Consider the following 17,426-nt stretch of genomic DNA (forward strand, 5'->3'; position numbering starts at 1 on the left):
TACCTACCTACCTGCTTTGCTAGTGGTACGTTAGTAGCTTGGTGGCCTTAAAAGCCATGGATCAAAATCAGAGTCTTGAAGGGCCACGTATCCTCAGCTGCCAAAAAGAGGGGCCAGCGATTAGACTTGAGGTGGTGTCGTGCATAAGACCCTACGAACCCCTGAAAGAGCCATGCACTGAATTCGTATCTGGTAAAGCCGAGTACGAGAGAGAAAGGACATGTAAATCTGGAGGCTGATATCGACCTCAGACCTCAGAGACCGTGGATTGGAATTGGAACGAGATTGGTGGGGGTTTGATCGACAAGTGGTGGGTGAGGGAATGACTGGGTGGACTGTAACTGTACCTGCGTTTTGTGGCTGGCTGGGATTAAGCTCAGGAGACAGAGAGAGAGAGAGAGAGAGAGAGAGAGCTGTTCATATATCGCATCAGCTCGTTATATTTATCTACTCAGTTAAGCTATTATTCATAGACAATTGACGATCTAAACTATCCCGTTCCTCCCCGAGACATTGGATTGAATTGGATCTCAATACCTACGGGGTTTAGGTGACCCAGCCACCCAATCATATGCTCGAGAGTTCATCTGGGCCCTGTCTTTTTCACACCGCCCCTCCACAAACCCAAACCCAGGCCAAAGCTCCCTCCCTTTTTGGGTTCTGCCCCACGAAATCTCCATCCAGTCGCCCTCTTAAAAAATAAACCCGTCTCAGCGACTTTCTTCCTCTTCCCTTTCATCATATTATCTCAAAGCTTTTGGTAGCCATTGGGATCTGTCGTCAAAATGGCAGAGAAATCAGGCGTCACCGGCGCCGACTTTGAGTTTGTTAAAACTCCTCCTTATCCCAAGCCTGACTTTGACAAGCTTGAGGATGTTGGTGTTCCTACTACCAGGGTAAGTTTTGACCTGATTGTTGCGTTGTCTGTCCTCTTTGAGATACCAGAGAATCAATGCTAACATTCACCCTATAGTATCCCGCCATCAAGAACGCTCCTCTCCCTGCCGATGGCTCTGGTGCCGATACCTTCAACAACTATGTCCTCATCTCTATCTTGGTCGCTGTCCCTTGGTTCCTCAGCCGAAAGGTCGGTGGTGGACTCAAGACCACCATCTTCTTCGCCCTCATCGTCGACCTTCCCCTGCTCGCCGCTTGGTGGCTTATAATCTCCTCCATCAGCCCTCGCAAGAATGAGAAGGTTCGCCTTCCTAACCGTGGTGTCGAGCACTACCTCGAGTTCAAGAAGGAGGCCGACCGCCTCAAGTACCGTGGCAGCAATAAGATCCCTATGGAGACCTTCCACGAGATGTACTTCGATGGTGATGTTGACTTCAAGGGTGACTGCCTCGAGGTTATGGAGTACCGCCACGACTGGGCCAGCTTCCGCTTCACCATTGGCCTCATCAAGTTCTTCCTCTTTGGCATGATTCCTGAGGTTATCATGCACACTCGTTCTCAGGGTATGTGCGCCAATTCAAGATCCATTGAAAGATAGACTAACGTATAGCAGACGAGGAGCAGGTCCGTGACCACTACGACCGTGGTGATGACTTCTACGGCTGGTTCCTTGGTCCCCGCATGATCTACACTTCTGGCATCATCTCTGACATTAACCGCGAGGAGACTCTTGAGGAGCTCCAGGACAACAAGCTTACTGTCGTTTGCGAGAAGATTGGCCTCAACAAGGGCGACTCTATGCTTGATATTGGCTGTGGTTGGGGTACTCTTGCTCGCTTTGCCAGTGAGCAGTATGGCGCCCATGTCACCGGTGTCACTCTTGGCCGTAACCAGACCGCTTGGGGTAACAGCAGCATGCGCAAGGCCGGCATCCCCGAGGAGCAGAGCAAGATTCTCTGCATGGATTACCGTGATATTCCCGTTCCCGAGGGCGGCTACAAGAAGATCACCAGTCTTGAGATGTCCGAGCACGTTGGTATTCGCCACTTCGGCAGCTTCTTGAAGCAGGTCCACGACATGCTTGACGATGATGGTGTCTTCTTTCTCCAGTACGCTGGTCTCCGTAAGGCTTGGCAATACGAGGATTTCACCTGGGGTCTTTTCATGAACAAGTACATTTTCCCTGGTGCTGACGCTTCTACTCCTCTCGGCTGGGTTGTCGACAAGCTAGAGGGTACCGGTTTCGAGATTAAGCACATTGATACTATCGGTGTTCACTACTCTGCTACTCTCTGGAGGTGGTACCGCAACTGGATGTCCAACCGCGACAAGGTTGAGGCCAAGTACGGCAAGCGATGGTTCCGTATCTGGGAGTACTTCCTGGCCTACTCCACCATCATCTCTCGCCAGGGCAGTGCCACTTGCTTCCAGATCACCCTTGTCAAGAACATCAACTCCACGCACCGAGTTGAGGGTATTGAGACCCAGTTCGCCATCACCGGAGCTCTTGACAACTGCCGCGCTGATCTCCAGTCGTGGGCTTCCAGAAACAACGTCAAGACTCCCTCCGAGTACCTGTAAAGGCATGATTGAGAGGTTGACAGTGACTAGTCAGTCAAATCTTGAGTCGTGCAAGACGCGGCAAGAATTTAATGGGATGTCTTGTGATAAGAGGCCAGGTTTGAGTCTTGAGTTACCTTACTTAGTTATGTGACGGTCGGCTCAGGAAACGGGAACTGGATCTATCTGCATATTTAACCCGGAATGCGCCCCCTTGGCCGATAGAGTCGGCTGAGGCTGGTCTAGTCGCAAAGGGCAAGCTTCATGTGTTTCATGATAGATGTGTAACGGCAGCATAAAACAAACGGAATGGATGCGTATCTATATAGATGCTATATAAGGGATGAATTGAAAAGTTTGTTCGTATTGACTCGGTCGCCTCGTTATTTGTCCCTTCACTTCTTCTTACCGTTCGTTGTTGAGATGTATCATGACTACTGGTATCATCGGCTTATCATGACATCCACGGCCCGAAACCCGTGATTTGCTGTGACTTTCCATTTCTCACCATGTATAGGTAGCCATAAAATAAGGCTGGAAGCAATTTAGTTTTTACGAGCTCGTTTCAATTCGTTTCCGATCTCGCTGCTGCTGTTGACTAAGAACAGTTATACGAATGGCGTTGCTTTTCATCCAATTTTCATAATTTTGGTTGATGATCTTAAGCCGAGGCTTTCCCTCTGTAACTAACACTTGGACTCGACAACTAGTTATTCTAATTGGAAAGCAGCAACCAACATTGTTACCGGACGCACAGGCTCTCCATATAATTCAATACCAAGAGATATATCTCATCATGAGGCCATTATCAAGACTCAACCGCTATTGCGGTCCTGTTTTCCACAGAGCCTATACCACAAAAGCCTCCTCATCTATAACTTCATCACTCAAAGCCCACCCACCAAAGATAATAGCAGACTATCTGACTCCGATGCCCTCTCATCTCCTCACAACCACAATCAACGACCTTCTATACCTTTTGCCCACGGTGTCAAAAATATCATCGCCTCCTCGCGCTCTTCCTCAAGGTCATCATCTTGTCTACTTCCCTATTCAATTGCCTCCCTCGCGTCTCATTCCTGATGGCGCAGATCCTGATCATTCGCCCGGCCCGCCTTATACGCGGCGTGTATGGGCAGGCGGCGAGGTTATCTTCAGGGGAGATGGGATGAAGCTTGATGCGAGACCGGCGATCTGCCAGGAAACGATTGGGGATGTTACCTTGAGAGGCAAAGAGGGCCAGGAGAAGGTGTTTGTTGATGTGTGGAGGAAATATGGAACTGGCCATGAGGTTGAGGGGAGGACAGAGTGGGATATTGAAGAGAGGAGGACGTTGGTATTCATGAGGGACGAAGAAGGGTCTGCCTCATCACCTTCACCTTCGCCTTCGCCTTCACCTCCACGTTTGCTCAAGCGCAAGGTTTCTTCATATCAAGCTCCAGGATCATCATTACTGACACCAATCTCAGACCCTCAACCACCAAGGTACTCAATCTCGCTCACACCTTCGCCAATACACCTATTCCACTTCTCAGCGCTCTCATTCAATGCTCACTCTATTCACTTCGACCCTCAGTTCGCGCGAGAAGTTGACGGTCATCGAGCACTTCTGGTCCATGGCCCGTTTACTCTTGCTCTGATGCTTCGCTTCCTCAACGACCGAATCGGTGCTGGTGTGGCCGTCTACAAGTTCAGCTATAGGAACTATGCGCCTCTGTACGTCAACGAGCGCATGACCATCAATATCCGCAAGGTGTCGAAAGAAGACGGCGCTGAAGGACGATGGGATGTTTGGATTGAGGGGCCAGAAGGAGGAATGGCTGTCAAAGGAACCGCGGAGGTTGTCAGTAAATAAAGATGAATCTGATATGATATTTTAATTTGCCATAGATGATGTGACTAGATACGAGAAAATGCCGACATGCTATACAATATGATTGTCTAACCAAAAGACTGACTTGGACTGAACGCCCCAGATGACACCGCTCTATCCTCCATTAGCCTAATTTTCGTTCCTTTCCTATCGATAGATAACACAAGAGTTCTTCTGCCTAAAATACGACAGAACCCCTTATCTGTACACACATGATACACGCTTCTACCCATCAATACATCTAATCGGCCCATCCAAACACCTCGCCAAGGGACAAGGTGTTGCTACGCAGGCCAGTCAGAGTGACGAGAATAGTCACCAGATCAAGAACGAGCAGGACGGTGCTCGCAAGCATGAAGCGAGGGCTGAAGACACGGTAGAGCATCAGGTGACGACGCAGCCAGCCAGCCCAGCTCATAGTAGCCAAGGCTTCAACAGCATAGTAGACGAGGAAGACGCCAATGCCGCGGGTGGCTGTCTCTAGAACTCCCTTCTGCTTGGGGCCGACCTTCCACAGAGCTAGTAGTGGTACGGACGCAGCAGCGATGATCTGGCCCGCAAAGCTGTTGAGAATAACCACCAAGGGGGTCCAAGGGTAGCGGATGCTAAAGAGAGGGATAAAAGCGCTATCCCACTGAATGCTAGACAATACAGCCTGGTGGCCAGTCTTGAAGTAGTAGAAGTTTCCAAGTACAGCGAGCATGATAGGCCCAATGGGACTGGTCTTGAGCTCGTTGAGATCCAAAAGCTCAGCCAGGGTAAGAATCTGCCAGAACATAAGAGCAAGGGCACCACCGCCCATGGGCTTCGAAAGAAGGAAGCATCCCAAAAGAAGGTTAAGCGGGAGCAACAAGTAGCGAGCGCCAATAGCGTTACCATATCCAATGATAGTAACAACAGGACGACCGCCAGCTCCAGCAGATTGGAGGAGGGAGACGCAGGGAGGCGCCCAAACAAAAGCAGTGCTTCCGGCAATAAAGGCGAGAGCAAGGACAATCTGGGCTAGGTAAACTCCGATGGTCTTGGGGGTTCCCTCGGCGAGACGTCCCTCCAGCCAGCCGCCGTTGTCAGCGGCATCGATAACCCAGTACAAAGCAGATAAGAACAGGCCTCCACGGATGACATAGCCAATCCAAGTCGGGGCAAGGCCCTCATACGATCTGCTTGTGACAAGGAACGATTTGACAATAGCTGGAAGAATAAGGCACACAGCAAAAGGAATGGCAAGCTGCCAAATTGCAGACGTTGAGGAGGTCGAAGAGGCGTAGTATGTAGAGGTGCAGTAGGGCATCTGCTCCTCGCGACACAGCTTGGAATACGAGGCGAGACGGCCAAGAATGATGAAGGCAACAGAGTGGTAAATGCCCAGATATCTCTCCCGTCGAACCTCAATGCGGAATGCAGAGACAGCACTGGCCACACCAAAAGTGGTGATAAAAAAGAGAAGCATCGAGTCTTCCCAGATGGTGTAAGAGTTAGAAGCAAATCCGATCGATTGGCTTACGGTGAAGATTACAGCCAACCAACCCCAGAAAGTTGAAGGGAAGACATTGAGAATAGTCCTACCTGCATCATGCAGGGAAGAGCTGAGACCAGCCATAAAGAGCACTGCAACAAGAGCTGCAAGACCCTCGATAGGCTGCTGCCGATATAGGCCTACACCTGTAAGAACAGAGACAGTAAAGAGAATCTTGGGGTCCCAAAGGCCCTTGAGGATCTGCTTGTGCAAGACTTCCACGGTCTCAGGCTCGTTCTCCTTGAAAGCCAAGAGTTCCAGCTTCTTCTCGGCATAGTCAAGCTCGGCGTCATTCATAATAACGTACTCATCTTCCTCCTCCCGAGAAGAGTACATCAAGAGCAAGACGAGACCAAACCCAAAGACGACAATACCCATGATCATACGAGGAACATCGAAACGTGCCCAGAGGTCCTTGCAGACAGACAGAGTAGTCTCCTGGAACTTGGTGAAGGCAACGTAAGCATCACGATCATTCTTGGCAATGTTGCGAGCAGCCTCCCAAAGAGCAGCGGGAGACTCGGCTCCGTCGCCCTGAGTCAGGCCTCGAGCCTTGTGGTAAGATGCCTGGTATCTCTCAATCCCAGCTGCAGCAACACGCGAAACAGCGTTGAGGTTACGCCAGTCATTGCCCTTAGTACCAGAAAACGCCTCCTCAATTGGTCCTCCCAGGTTATTGAAGGGAATAGGAATACCAAGAAGCAGCGCAAGGGTAGGAACGAGATCAATCTGGTTTACTGGTCGAACCTTGGCGTTAGGGGGAGGAACAGCAAAGTCGGAGGAGGTTCTGCCAAAGAAGGGCTTCTTTGAGTACATCCAGAGAGCAGCCTCAACTTCGTCATCGCTCTCGCCACCATGATCACCCTTGCTGTCCATGCCATGATCTCCCATAACAACAAGAAGTGTCTTGTCATCAATACTCTCGACAAGCTTGCGGATAAACTCGTCCATCTGGCGAAGCTTGGCTCCCATGGCAGGGTGATCAGGTCCGTATCGGTGGCCAGCATGATCAACACCAAGACAATGTCCAATAAGGAGATCCCATTCGCCCTTTCGCTCCTTGTTCAATAGCGGGAAGATGTTGTCAATAACGCCGTTATCGACAGTGTGAAGGTCCCAGACGTTGAAGCTGTCATAGGCCTTGCTAATATTAGGTTCGAAGTAACCAGGGAAGAGAGACCACCACGTATCATCGCCAAGGTGAGCAATCTTCTTGCCAGCGTCCTTCAGCTGCATCAACAAGTTGTCCTCCTCGATAGCCGCGCCAGCAAAGTTGCTTCCAACATCAACGAAAGTAGGCAATGTTCCCGTCGTGAGACCCTTGAGTCTCTGCATCGTCGCGGTCGGAGGATCAGCGATAAAAGGGCGAAGGAAGGCATTCTGGGGCGACCTGGCAGCTGTCTCGTAGAGGTAGGGGAACGCATTGTGGAAGTGCTGGGCTTGCGCCGGATCCTCGGGAACGGTGAAGTCGTATCGAAGTGCATCAATTAGAACAACAACGGCTCTGTCGAACGATTTAGGGTGCCAGCAGCCGCGATCGACATTCAATGAGCCCTTGGTGTTCTCAATTGGAGGTAGTGTGCAGTTCGACTTGTCCTCCAGCACCAGCCGCGTCAACAAGAAACCGCTTGTAAAGAGCCAGATGCCGAGCGCGTGGATAGCTAGCAGGACGACCCAAAAGGCAGCAGTCCATCGCCAGCGCTTCTCATATGTATTCTGCCGTCTCTTGTCGAGCGCCTCGCGTCGTCGCTCCAGAACCTCTACGTTCTCTTCGGCGGGAGGGAGTCCAAATTTTGCATTGGCAGCTTGTTGAGCAGCACGAGCTCTTTCAGCTTTAGCCCATTGTTCCGCAATCTTTTGATGTTCGGTTTGGGGAGGCTGCTGCTGAGCCTTGGGCTTAGCCTTTGGCTTCTGTGGCATCTTGAATGTTCGTAGGTAGGTAAGAGCTAGGGAACGTAATCGCTATCGAAAGGGAAGAATTGAGGCCAGGTTCAGGGCCATTGAGATGCCCGAGCGGCGCAGGATTGAGTAAACAAAAAAAAAAAAAGAAGAAGAAGGAAGAAGGAAAAAGGAAAGGAGAAAAGATTAAATGACGATAGTGGTCTCTGCTGTGAGGGACTTGAATGTTTAGCAGAAGAACTGTCGACCCTGGTGGATTGTTCAGTGGAGCTCTAATGGAGGAGAGTGGAGTCATTAGAATTGGTTACTGACGAGTGACGACAGAGACGGGAGCTTCAACACCAAGCTCAGTATAAGCCAATCATTATCACATGTTGTTAAGGCCGGTCCACGTATGTCACTCAAATACACATTACCCAAATTCATTATTAGATACACCTTATTTGTATGAGAGAAGCGCAACTCTGAATTCATTATCGTCAATCCTTTGTGGATCCCTCCAAGCTCTAGTTATAAGAAAGTTGCCATATATCAAGTTATCATTCTCAAGCCAACCAATTCGTTCACTGACATCAGTATCATCCTCCAGGTCTATCTGCAAACATTGAAATCGATGTGACGTGACGTTACAAAATTCACAAATCTCCCTCCAAGAACGCCGCCCATGCTAGATGCATATCTTTTCACCAACCAATCGCTCACCAGTCAGCTTAAAGTCGACAGGCAAACGAGAGACATCAAACTCTCAATCCTCGGCCCTTTAGTCAAACATGTCGACATTGGTAGTGGCAGGTGGTTCGGCAGTAGGTCCGCTTGCACGTCTCCTTTCAAGTCGACGCCGCTGTCGTCGATTTTCTGCTGTGGCCGATCCGTCAACTGGCCCTTCCCCAGCAGGTCCAGGGGGTGAGGTGTTGACAGATGGAGTGATACCACTCCAAGTGCCGTGGCTCTCAGCCAAACTAGACACGGTTTGGCCAAACTGGGCCGAGGCACCTGGCAGTAGTGACGCCGGCGTTTGTGCCTGCGTAGGTTGTCCGGAGTAATATGCGGAATCTTTGCCTCGTCGTTTTTGCTTCGCAAAGGAAGGGTTCGGCGGGGACAGAGGCGGCATGGCATCCTCCTCTTCAGCTCTTCGCTCGGCAGCCGTCTCAGCTCGCTTTTGGCTGGAGTCCCTTCGGTAACGTCGGCGGTACGAGGGCGACTCTATTCCAGAGATGCTGCTGACAGAGTCTCTTCGGCCCCGCGCTGCCTTCGCTTCCTCCTCTGTAAGTCGTCGGAGGGTCACGTTCCTGTCTTTATCATCATGTACCTTCATCTTGACACTGACACTGGCTGGGGATGCATAGCGTTCGTAACGCGAATCTTCCTCGCCTGGGGCAAGTCTTGATGTATCTCGGTCACCGGGCCGGCCTTGACGGGACCGCTGAGCCCGAGATCCTGGGGATATTCCTGAGGCCGTGGTTTCAGTGGGTGCCAGGATACCGTGGGGATCAGGTGGCATCGCAGGCATTGAGACATGCTCACTGCTGCGTCTCGAGTGGTTTCCTGCGCGGCCGGCCACGGGTGGGAGATTTGATTGCGGGGGTAAAGTGCTCATTTCAGTAGGTGGGACGTAGTTACCTCGTGCAGGCCGGGGCTCAATGGTCGATTCCGACATCTCGGTTGATAGAAGCGTGTCCGTGGGAGGGTAGCCTGTCTGTCGACGTTCGATGGGCCGGCGGCTGTCTCGTCTCGTGGGAGAGTCGTGTCCGTCGCCGCCGGTAAACCTGGACAGTGATGTCCCGGATCTCAAGTCCTCTTCATCACGTAAGCGTTGCTCTTCCTTTGCTGCCCTCCTGTCCGCCATCTTCTTCGCAAACCATCCGAAACCAAGACCACCCAGCAGTCCTTTCGCAAACCCACCACCAGATTTCTCAGGCTGGGGTCGCCGAGAAGGACTGACATAGGAAGAATAGTCTGACTCTTCGAAGAAGCTACGACCTGAATTTGGCGGGTATCGTTTGCCTCGAGGGGTCACAGATGGAGGAGGGGAGCTCAGGGCAGTCTCGGTATAACTTCCATCAGCGGCGCTCCGCATTTGTGACATTGCGGGAGGTGGCGGGCGATTTCCAGAGGGTGGCAGTAGCGAAGTACGGGTGATATCGGGCTCTCTTCTATTATTGGGTGTCACATCGCTGGTGAAATCAGTCCTGGTAAAGTCAGTCATAGTGGGAGCGCTTGCGGTTGCGCGATGGCGTCTGGGTGTTTCAGTCGACACTGCAGAATACTCTGAGTAGTCTTCATCGCGCGTGCGGTTCTTTTTGGAGAACAGTTTTCCGAGTCCCAGGACGGCCAAGAACTTTGCCATTCCACCTCCGGCCCCAGTTCCGCCGTTATCCTTCCGCGTTACATCGGAATACTTTTCCCCGGTGTGTCCAGTGAGGTAGCTAGCTGATCCGGTCCTAGAGGGAAGAACCTCTGGTCTTTGGCTGCGATCAAAGGAAGGGGATCGACTTCGGACTCGACTGCCACTTTCTTGGTTCTTATTCTTGTTTCGTCCTCTGGCCAGGGCTGCGAGTCCACCGAGTGCGATAAATGGGCCTAGCCATTTGGCTTTGCTCTTAGGAGGCTCCGATTTGTACTCTGAGAAATATTCAGACTCTGTATATCGAGTGCGTGTATCTTCTGTTGGCGCCAACTCAGACCGCATTTCTGAGCGTGCTCCACCCATATAGTAGTCTCTGTGAGAAGCAGACCGCCAACTCAGGATGAAGTACAAAATAAAGAGAATGAACATCCAGACAGCATAAAGAATGAATAGGTAGAGCGGTGAGCCGTACAAGGTGAGTCCGAGCGGAACCTGAGTAATGCCCAAGAGGGCAATCGCTCGACCGAACCATTGGTGAATCATGATGCGTAATGAGACGGACTTGGCCACCCTTCGCACGACCCAACCGCCCATAAGTTGCACCAGAAATAGAGTGAATATGGCGACACCGATCCCATGATGTGGGTTCGTCAAGCTTCGTTCTGGCCCGACTGCAAAGTAGCCCAGGATAAAGAGAGGCACCAGCAACAAGCCGGAAAAGACGTTGAGTTGGCCATGGTATTTGATGGCCCAGCCGGGACGCCTTGAATAGAATCTGGCAGTCATGACAGAAAAAGGGATGAGAAAGAGGAATATTATCGTTCCCAAAACGGCATGTGCTAGTACAAGGCCATGATATTGTGTAAGTGTAGAAAATCTGTTTCCCATGCCTATCACTCGGTGTTAGTCGAATACAATCCTTGAACTGGAAGACGGGCTTGAATACCATTGTAACGCATGGTTTCATGGTTAAGACCCTGTAAATTGGGCAGTAGAAATGTATTCTTGTCGAAATCCCACGTTCCATCTCCAACGACTTGAGTGTTTGAATCATAACTCACTGCACCGGGTGCAGAGAGTTCATCGGTTGCCGGCGCCATGATGGCGACGACAGGAAAGAAAGTTGTGTTTCAGGCGGGATCGGGATGTCTCGCGCGGTGAATTTTCGAGGTATTTTTGGTTCCTCGTAGCGTTTGGCGTGGTTCGTGTCTCGAGATCGGAATGAAGGAATGTTGTTGATGACCTCGCAGAATGCCTGTAGGTGTAGGTCGAGAAGCGAGGGCGATGTCGGATGTCTTAGGCTAAGAGTTCTAGCACAAACATCTTGCCTTGAATCCGCCGTAGTCGTAAACTCGAAACTAAAATCAAAGACAAGAGATGCCTAGAGCCCAGGTTTGTGTAGGTGAAAAGATCCTACAAAAAAAGGTAGGTAAGCCAAGCTCAAGGACTTGAGTCGTTCCGTTTGGGAGGGAACTCTCTTCCCGTCACCGTCACCGTTGCCAGTTGCTAAGGTAGGGATGGTTGGTGGGGAAACCGCGGGCAAGCTACTAAGGCTAGGTAGCCAGCGCATCCCATCATCATCCGTACCTGCCAGGTTTGGAGCATTTCGAAGATATTGTGGGTCAGGATACGTATTGCTCGATAGTGGGGCCGTCAGCGGTGAAGAAAACGGTGGCCCGTTGAGTTTGACGGGAGGCTTCATCAATACTAAGGTAGCATTGTATTGGATGTAACAAGTACCTATTCTATTGAATCTTTTTGACTGGCATGGACTCAACTGAGTTATCGTTACACAAGTTAGGCAGTGCCTGAAAACCCTCGATCTTGGTTCGATTTCTAAACCTTTAGTCCCTCTGGGTACTTAACTATGACTCGCCGCCTCGTTCTTCACCGTCTCTGCGCTCGAACAGAGAGCCCACATAGTATTTCTCAAAACTGCAATGTGCTTCGGCTCCGATTTGACACTTGTCAAGCTTTTCATCATGAGGCTGTTTGAACCACTAGGAGTTCGCAGCCTGATGCAATATGCCCCAGGCCGTGCGCTGTTACGACGTGTCGGCCCAAGTTCCGTATGATCCGTTGCGATGGTACCTGAAAAATACAGTCTAGGCTCCCATGATCTTGGGATGATGCTATTACTCAGTGCTTAACTCACTGAGAAGTCAAGGCTTTTTGTTACCTGAGCGATGTAAAATCTGAAGTATATACTATTGTGCTACCAGGATCTGCAAGGCCATGCAGCTAATAAGCTACCACAGAGTCACACCAAAGATCTCTCCACAAACAAATGCACCGTTTATGCAGCCAAGAAATGCACAATTTGTTCCTTTCTTCTTTCGTCTCACTAATAAAGACCAGCTGAATAGTGAAACAATGATTATGAAACCCTCCCTCTGATGCTGCCCCACCATTTCCAAGAACATGGCCGCATGGGTTGTTGAAGGATTGGGACGAAATATGCCAACAAAGTAGAGATATGCTCTAGAATCTCTAGAATTTTGGAATTTTTTCTCTCATAATTATAAGTCCAAGTCCTTGTAATCTAAAGTCTGAAGGAAGCATCTCTTGGAGCTGCCTCTAAAGTCATAAGTCTATGGCGTTCATCCATTACACCCATGTAACATCATTTATCTAAGACTGAATCCTGATCCTACAAACTAGCTTATACACACAGCCACAGAGCATCAAATGATAATGATGTACCCGTACCATGAAAGCATAAACAATTTCCCTTATTATGCTACTAACGTGTGTCTCACTCGAACAAAATGGCCCATAAGTGAAGAAAGTACAACAAATTCTATTCTCTCTCTCTCTCTCTCTCTCTCTCTCTCTCATATTGACCTTTGCGTAATTTGGGATGCGGACAATTGCCTTTACCACGGCGGTAGTGGCACTCACTGCGTCTGCCAACGCATGGCTTCCTAATGCCGAACCTCATGCCATGAACCAGCGTGACAATGAAATTTTTGTATACCCTCTTCGAACAGATTCAAACAACAAAAGGTGGCTTCCAGCGACCAAAAAGATCCGAGGAGTAAACCTTGGATCCCTCTTCATCTATGAGCCCTGGATCGATAGCCAAGAATGGGCCAACACAGGTTGTGAGGGGGAAAAGTCCGAATTTGACTGTGTCATGAATAAAGGACAAGATATTGCGGATAAGAACTTTGAAGCTCATTGGAAGCGCTGGATTAATCAAACTGATCTCGACGAGATGTTGAGCTATGGTCTGAACACTATTCGGGTGCCTTTAGGATACTGGCTAAAGGAAGACCTTGTTGATAATTCAGAGCACTTCCCCAAGGTCCGCGAATCATTTCTTGATATGCTGTAACTAACATTTGGAGGGTGATTTGGAATACTTGACTCAACTCTGCGGTTGGGCAAGCGACCGAGGCTTGTATATCATTCTCGAGTAGGTCTTTCAACAGAACCGTAATTCATACTGACTGTAAATCAGCCTACACGGTGCCCCCGGTGCTCAAGAACCAAACCAGCCCTTTACGGGTCAATATGCTCCTACAGTTGGGTTCTACAGCGACTACAACTATGATCGCGCGATCGAATGGCTCGAGTGGATGACCGATATAATCCATACCAAGAAAGAGTATCGGAATGTTGGCATGCTTGAGCTCGTCAATGAGCCGCTCAACTGGGACAATGCTGTTGATACGCTACGCAAGACCTATTATCCCAAGGCCTACAGTGTACTTGATATCCCACCACCGGCTTAATCTAATTCGAACAATTCGTAGGCAATTCGCGAGGTCGAGGATAAACTCAGGGTCACCAGCAACGACCGTCTTCATATCCAAATGATGGGTTCTCTATGGGGCAGTGGCAAGCCGACCGAGTTCCTCAGTGATACCTCATCCACGGCTTTTGATGATCGCCGATACCTCAAGTGGGATACTAGTGTTGAAGTTTCCCATGAAGCTTACATCGAGAAATCTTGTTCCGATGATCGCAACACTGACGGCCCCACGATCATTGGCGAATGGTCACTAGCTGTGCCCGATAATGTTGAGAAGACTGACGCTTGGAATCCTCAGACCCAGAAGGAGTTTTATACCAAGTGGTTCTCTGCCCAGGTGCACGCATATGAAAATAATACTCTCGGATGGGTCTTTTGGACTTGGAAGGCAAATCTTGGTGACGACTATCGCTGGTCTTATAGAGGTGAGCTCCAATTTCCAAACGTAGACACGATTGCTAATAGTAGTAGATGCGGCGCGAGCCGGCGTAATTCCCAAAGACCTCGACTCCCTTCTCGGTGTTTGTTGATGAACTACGTCTTGTGAACTTGAGGAAGACGATGCAAGAACCGATTATTGCTACTTATTAAGATTGGTTGTACTTATTGTATCTAAAGCCCGCTTGAACCATCGCTTTATAAGACTGGATTGACCTTGTGACGATATACCGATGAAACCTGCATTCCAGAACAGACGTAATTACCTCCTCAATACTAGAACCAGCCATGATGCCAGTCGGTATCCAGCAATGATGGAAATCATAATGCCAACATTGCGTCCCATGTGTCCGTTCGAATATCCATACTGATTCAACACAGCCTGTCCGTCAATTTCACACTGATCCGCCAGGGTTGACTGATACATGCAGCGGCATCCATCGCCACAGCTGTACACTCGATCGGCAAACTCATTGACCATCATACCCTCGAAAACATACTTCTGATAGTCCCAGTAGTGAAAGACGTATTTGTAGAAGACATTAAGGATAGTTGGAGGCACCATGAAGCCACCAACAGACATCCACAGACCATTCGCAAAGGCCACGAGTGCGAGGGAGATTACGAAGCTGGGGAATAGGGATGTCATAAAGACAACAAGTGACTCTGCAGCGAGCAGATCGAGGAACAGCCACAGAACCCAGGTGAAGAATGCCTTTGCAGTTGGCTGGAAGTTGGAAAGCCAGTATGAGATGACTGAGAAGAGAATGGAAATAAGGAACAGGTAAGGAATGCCGATGAAGAAGTTGGATATGATAAGTTCCGCGGCTCCATAAAGACCATTGTGGTGCTCTTTGACGTATTGAAGCCGATCTTCAATGAAAGCAGGGACATAAGCCACTGCCATGAAACTCATAAAGGCTGAGCCGAAAAATATGGCGTTGATGAATGGCTGAATTGACTCTTGTGCAGGGTCGAGCCTCACCCAGACAGTGCCCATCATGATGGCGAGACCAAGATACATAGCTATACGAATGCCGTAGGCTACGACATCCCGATAACTTTTGATGAAACTTCGATGGAGAAGAGTAAGCGTAAGACTTAACATGCTAGGCCTCTTCTCAATTGTATCGATGTTCCAGTCACCACCCGAAGATTCTGCAGACTTGATAGCACTGTTGACTTCACTGGCATGTCGTGAGTTTTGCCATGCAGCTTGAATTGTTTCCAAGTCTCTTGATGCCTCGCCTCTATCCTGGGCAAAGTCAATGTTGACCAGCTCAAGAAGATGCTCAGCAGGGTTGACATATTGAGGTAGCGGGGATCCAACTTCGGCATAGTATGCCGCAACACTGTTTACAGGTCCGAAGTAATGGGTCTTTCCGGCAGACAAGAGGAGCAACTTGTCGAACAAGTTAAAGGTTGATGTGGATGGTTGATGGATAGAGCAGATGACGATAAGGTTGTTGCGCTTGGCCACGTCGCGAAGATACTTGACAACTTCTAAACTGGCAGCTGAGTCGAGACCACTCGTAGGTTCATCGAGGAAGAGAAGCTTGGGGCTAGTGATGAGTTGGCTCGCAACACCGACGCGACGTTTCTGACCACCTGAGATACCCTTGCGAATAGGCGTTCCAATAAGGGTATTGGCTTGTTCGACGAGACCGAAAGACTCGAGGAGGTTGTTGATGCGGACGATTCGTTCTTTCTTAGACAACGAGCTATTCAAGGTCAGATACTATCTAGAAGCAGAGTATACAGAATGCTTACCTTGAGCTGGCGAGCCGCGATGAGAACTCGAGGGTTTCTCGGACAGTCAGCGAACCAATGAGAGCATCTTCCTGTTCAACGAAGCACGAAACTTCTCTGAACTCGGCAAGTGACAAATGACTTCCATTGATGTGGACTTCTACTTCAACACTGCTTGCATTCGTTGGACGGCGTGCTAGTACATTAAGAAGTGTTGTTTTTCCGCAACCTGAGGGACCCATGAGGGCGCAAATCTCGCCTGGAAATCTCATCAGCATGGTATCACTGAAGAATGGCGGTCACCACAAACCTGCTTCGACTATGCCTTCAACATTATCGACAATTGCCTTGGGCTGTTTTATTTCTCTGTCCTTGACTGTTACAGTGACGTTGCGCCAAGTGAAATTCTTGATTGTGGTGTTGAGAAGATGCTTCTCTGCGACAGGGCGTTGCTCCGAGTCCATGCTGTTGTCCAAGTCAGACGACTTACGGACCGTCATTTTGATGGCTTCAGGATTAAGTAGTAGAAATAAAGGGGGTTAGAGAGCACTGGTGAATGTAGCAATCGATCGTTTCGGTGATGTCAAGAAAAGACAACTTGCATCTTGTGTTCTTATATATGAGTAAACACTGCAGTCACCAGGAGAAATCAATTTGAGAGGACAGAGGAGAGACTGTCTCATCTTTCGGCGTCTTGATTATAGCCCGTGCCATCCACCAATTTTCAGCTGAAGCAAAAGGTGCGCGCGACTGGTAAATTTTGGCTGCTTACTTACTCAAACTCCGCCACTACCATTTTGGGACTTTGTGCTGACGTATGTATGCATTACTGCTTTTATTGCTCTATGGCCAGTTAAAGCTAATAAACATGTCTCCGAATGGAAGCGGACGATAAACAAGAAGCAGATCAAAAAGACCGAGATCCGAGTTCCGGCTCATCTCTGTCGTATCTCTAGATCTCTCTATAGTGATCAACTGCCATGTTATGAGATAATCGCAAGCTTACAGGTGGTGAAATTTGGATCCATATGTACAACACGTCCATGCATGTAAGCAATCTCGGGGTCTAGATTATTTCTGTCTCTATTATTACACATGCTTGTGATTTCAGCTTCTGAGTAAGATTTCACCCAGTTCCTGAATCCGTCCCGACTTGTTGGCTCCGTCATGTGATTGGCTCGTGATAGCTTAATTCCCGAGTAATAGGGCTGAGTCTCGGCCAGGGTCGCCGACGAGCCGAAGACTCGACATCGCCGAGGGCCGATTTAAACAGCGACGGGCAAGAATATAAAGCCTATTCTTGATCTACATTAGAAATGTCGTGTCTTTGATATCTGAGAGTCAAACCGACTTATCCGGTCTCCCTCTTCTTCAACTCAGCATTCCCGTG

General features: G+C 49.4%; 6 protein-coding genes across 6 annotated transcripts; 3 read left to right on the forward strand and 3 right to left on the reverse strand.

The window, feature by feature from the left end:
• Positions 1 to 785: 785 nt before the first annotated feature.
• Positions 786 to 2,478, forward strand: FSUBG_3169 (cyclopropane-fatty-acyl-phospholipid synthase; the record flags this gene model as incomplete). Its single annotated transcript, XM_036681021.1, has 3 exons — positions 786 to 896; positions 974 to 1,460; positions 1,511 to 2,478. The coding sequence occupies 3 exons, from the start codon at positions 786 to 788 to the stop codon at positions 2,476 to 2,478; spliced, it is 1,566 nt and encodes a 521-aa protein (XP_036541417.1).
• Positions 2,479 to 3,388: 910 nt separating this feature from the next.
• On the forward strand, positions 3,389 to 4,312 carry FSUBG_3170 (mesaconyl-C4 hydratase; the record flags this gene model as incomplete). The annotated part of the gene is made up of 1 exon (XM_036681023.1): positions 3,389 to 4,312. The coding sequence occupies one exon, from the start codon at positions 3,389 to 3,391 to the stop codon at positions 4,310 to 4,312; it is 924 nt and encodes a 307-aa protein (XP_036541418.1).
• Positions 4,313 to 4,571: 259 nt separating this feature from the next.
• FSUBG_3171 (phosphatidylinositol-glycan biosynthesis class O (PIG-O)) lies at positions 4,572 to 7,766 on the reverse strand (the record flags this gene model as incomplete). The annotated part of the gene is made up of 1 exon (XM_036681024.1): positions 4,572 to 7,766. The coding sequence occupies one exon, from the start codon at positions 7,764 to 7,766 to the stop codon at positions 4,572 to 4,574; it is 3,195 nt and encodes a 1,064-aa protein (XP_036541419.1).
• A 739-nt stretch (positions 7,767 to 8,505) lies between these two features.
• On the reverse strand, positions 8,506 to 11,192 carry FSUBG_3172 (uncharacterized protein; the record flags this gene model as incomplete). The annotated part of the gene is made up of 3 exons (XM_036681025.1): positions 8,506 to 10,982; positions 11,039 to 11,069; positions 11,154 to 11,192. The coding sequence occupies 3 exons, from the start codon at positions 11,190 to 11,192 to the stop codon at positions 8,506 to 8,508; spliced, it is 2,547 nt and encodes an 848-aa protein (XP_036541420.1).
• Positions 11,193 to 12,952: 1,760 nt separating this feature from the next.
• FSUBG_3173 (murein transglycosylase) lies at positions 12,953 to 14,379 on the forward strand (the record flags this gene model as incomplete). Its single annotated transcript, XM_036681026.1, has 5 exons — positions 12,953 to 13,399; positions 13,443 to 13,510; positions 13,556 to 13,802; positions 13,851 to 14,274; positions 14,321 to 14,379. 5 exons carry the CDS (start codon positions 12,953 to 12,955, stop codon positions 14,377 to 14,379), a joined length of 1,245 nt encoding a protein of 414 aa, XP_036541421.1.
• Positions 14,380 to 14,549: 170 nt separating this feature from the next.
• Positions 14,550 to 16,536, reverse strand: FSUBG_3174 (ATP-binding protein cassette; the record flags this gene model as incomplete). Its single annotated transcript, XM_036681027.1, has 3 exons — positions 14,550 to 16,008; positions 16,058 to 16,295; positions 16,347 to 16,536. The coding sequence occupies 3 exons, from the start codon at positions 16,534 to 16,536 to the stop codon at positions 14,550 to 14,552; spliced, it is 1,887 nt and encodes a 628-aa protein (XP_036541422.1).
• Positions 16,537 to 17,426: the final 890 nt, after the last annotated feature.

This window comes from Fusarium subglutinans (assembly GCF_013396075.1).
Source record: "Fusarium subglutinans strain NRRL 66333 chromosome Unknown NRRL66333_c0000027, whole genome shotgun sequence".
Taxonomy (NCBI): Eukaryota; Fungi; Ascomycota; class Sordariomycetes; order Hypocreales; family Nectriaceae; genus Fusarium; species Fusarium subglutinans.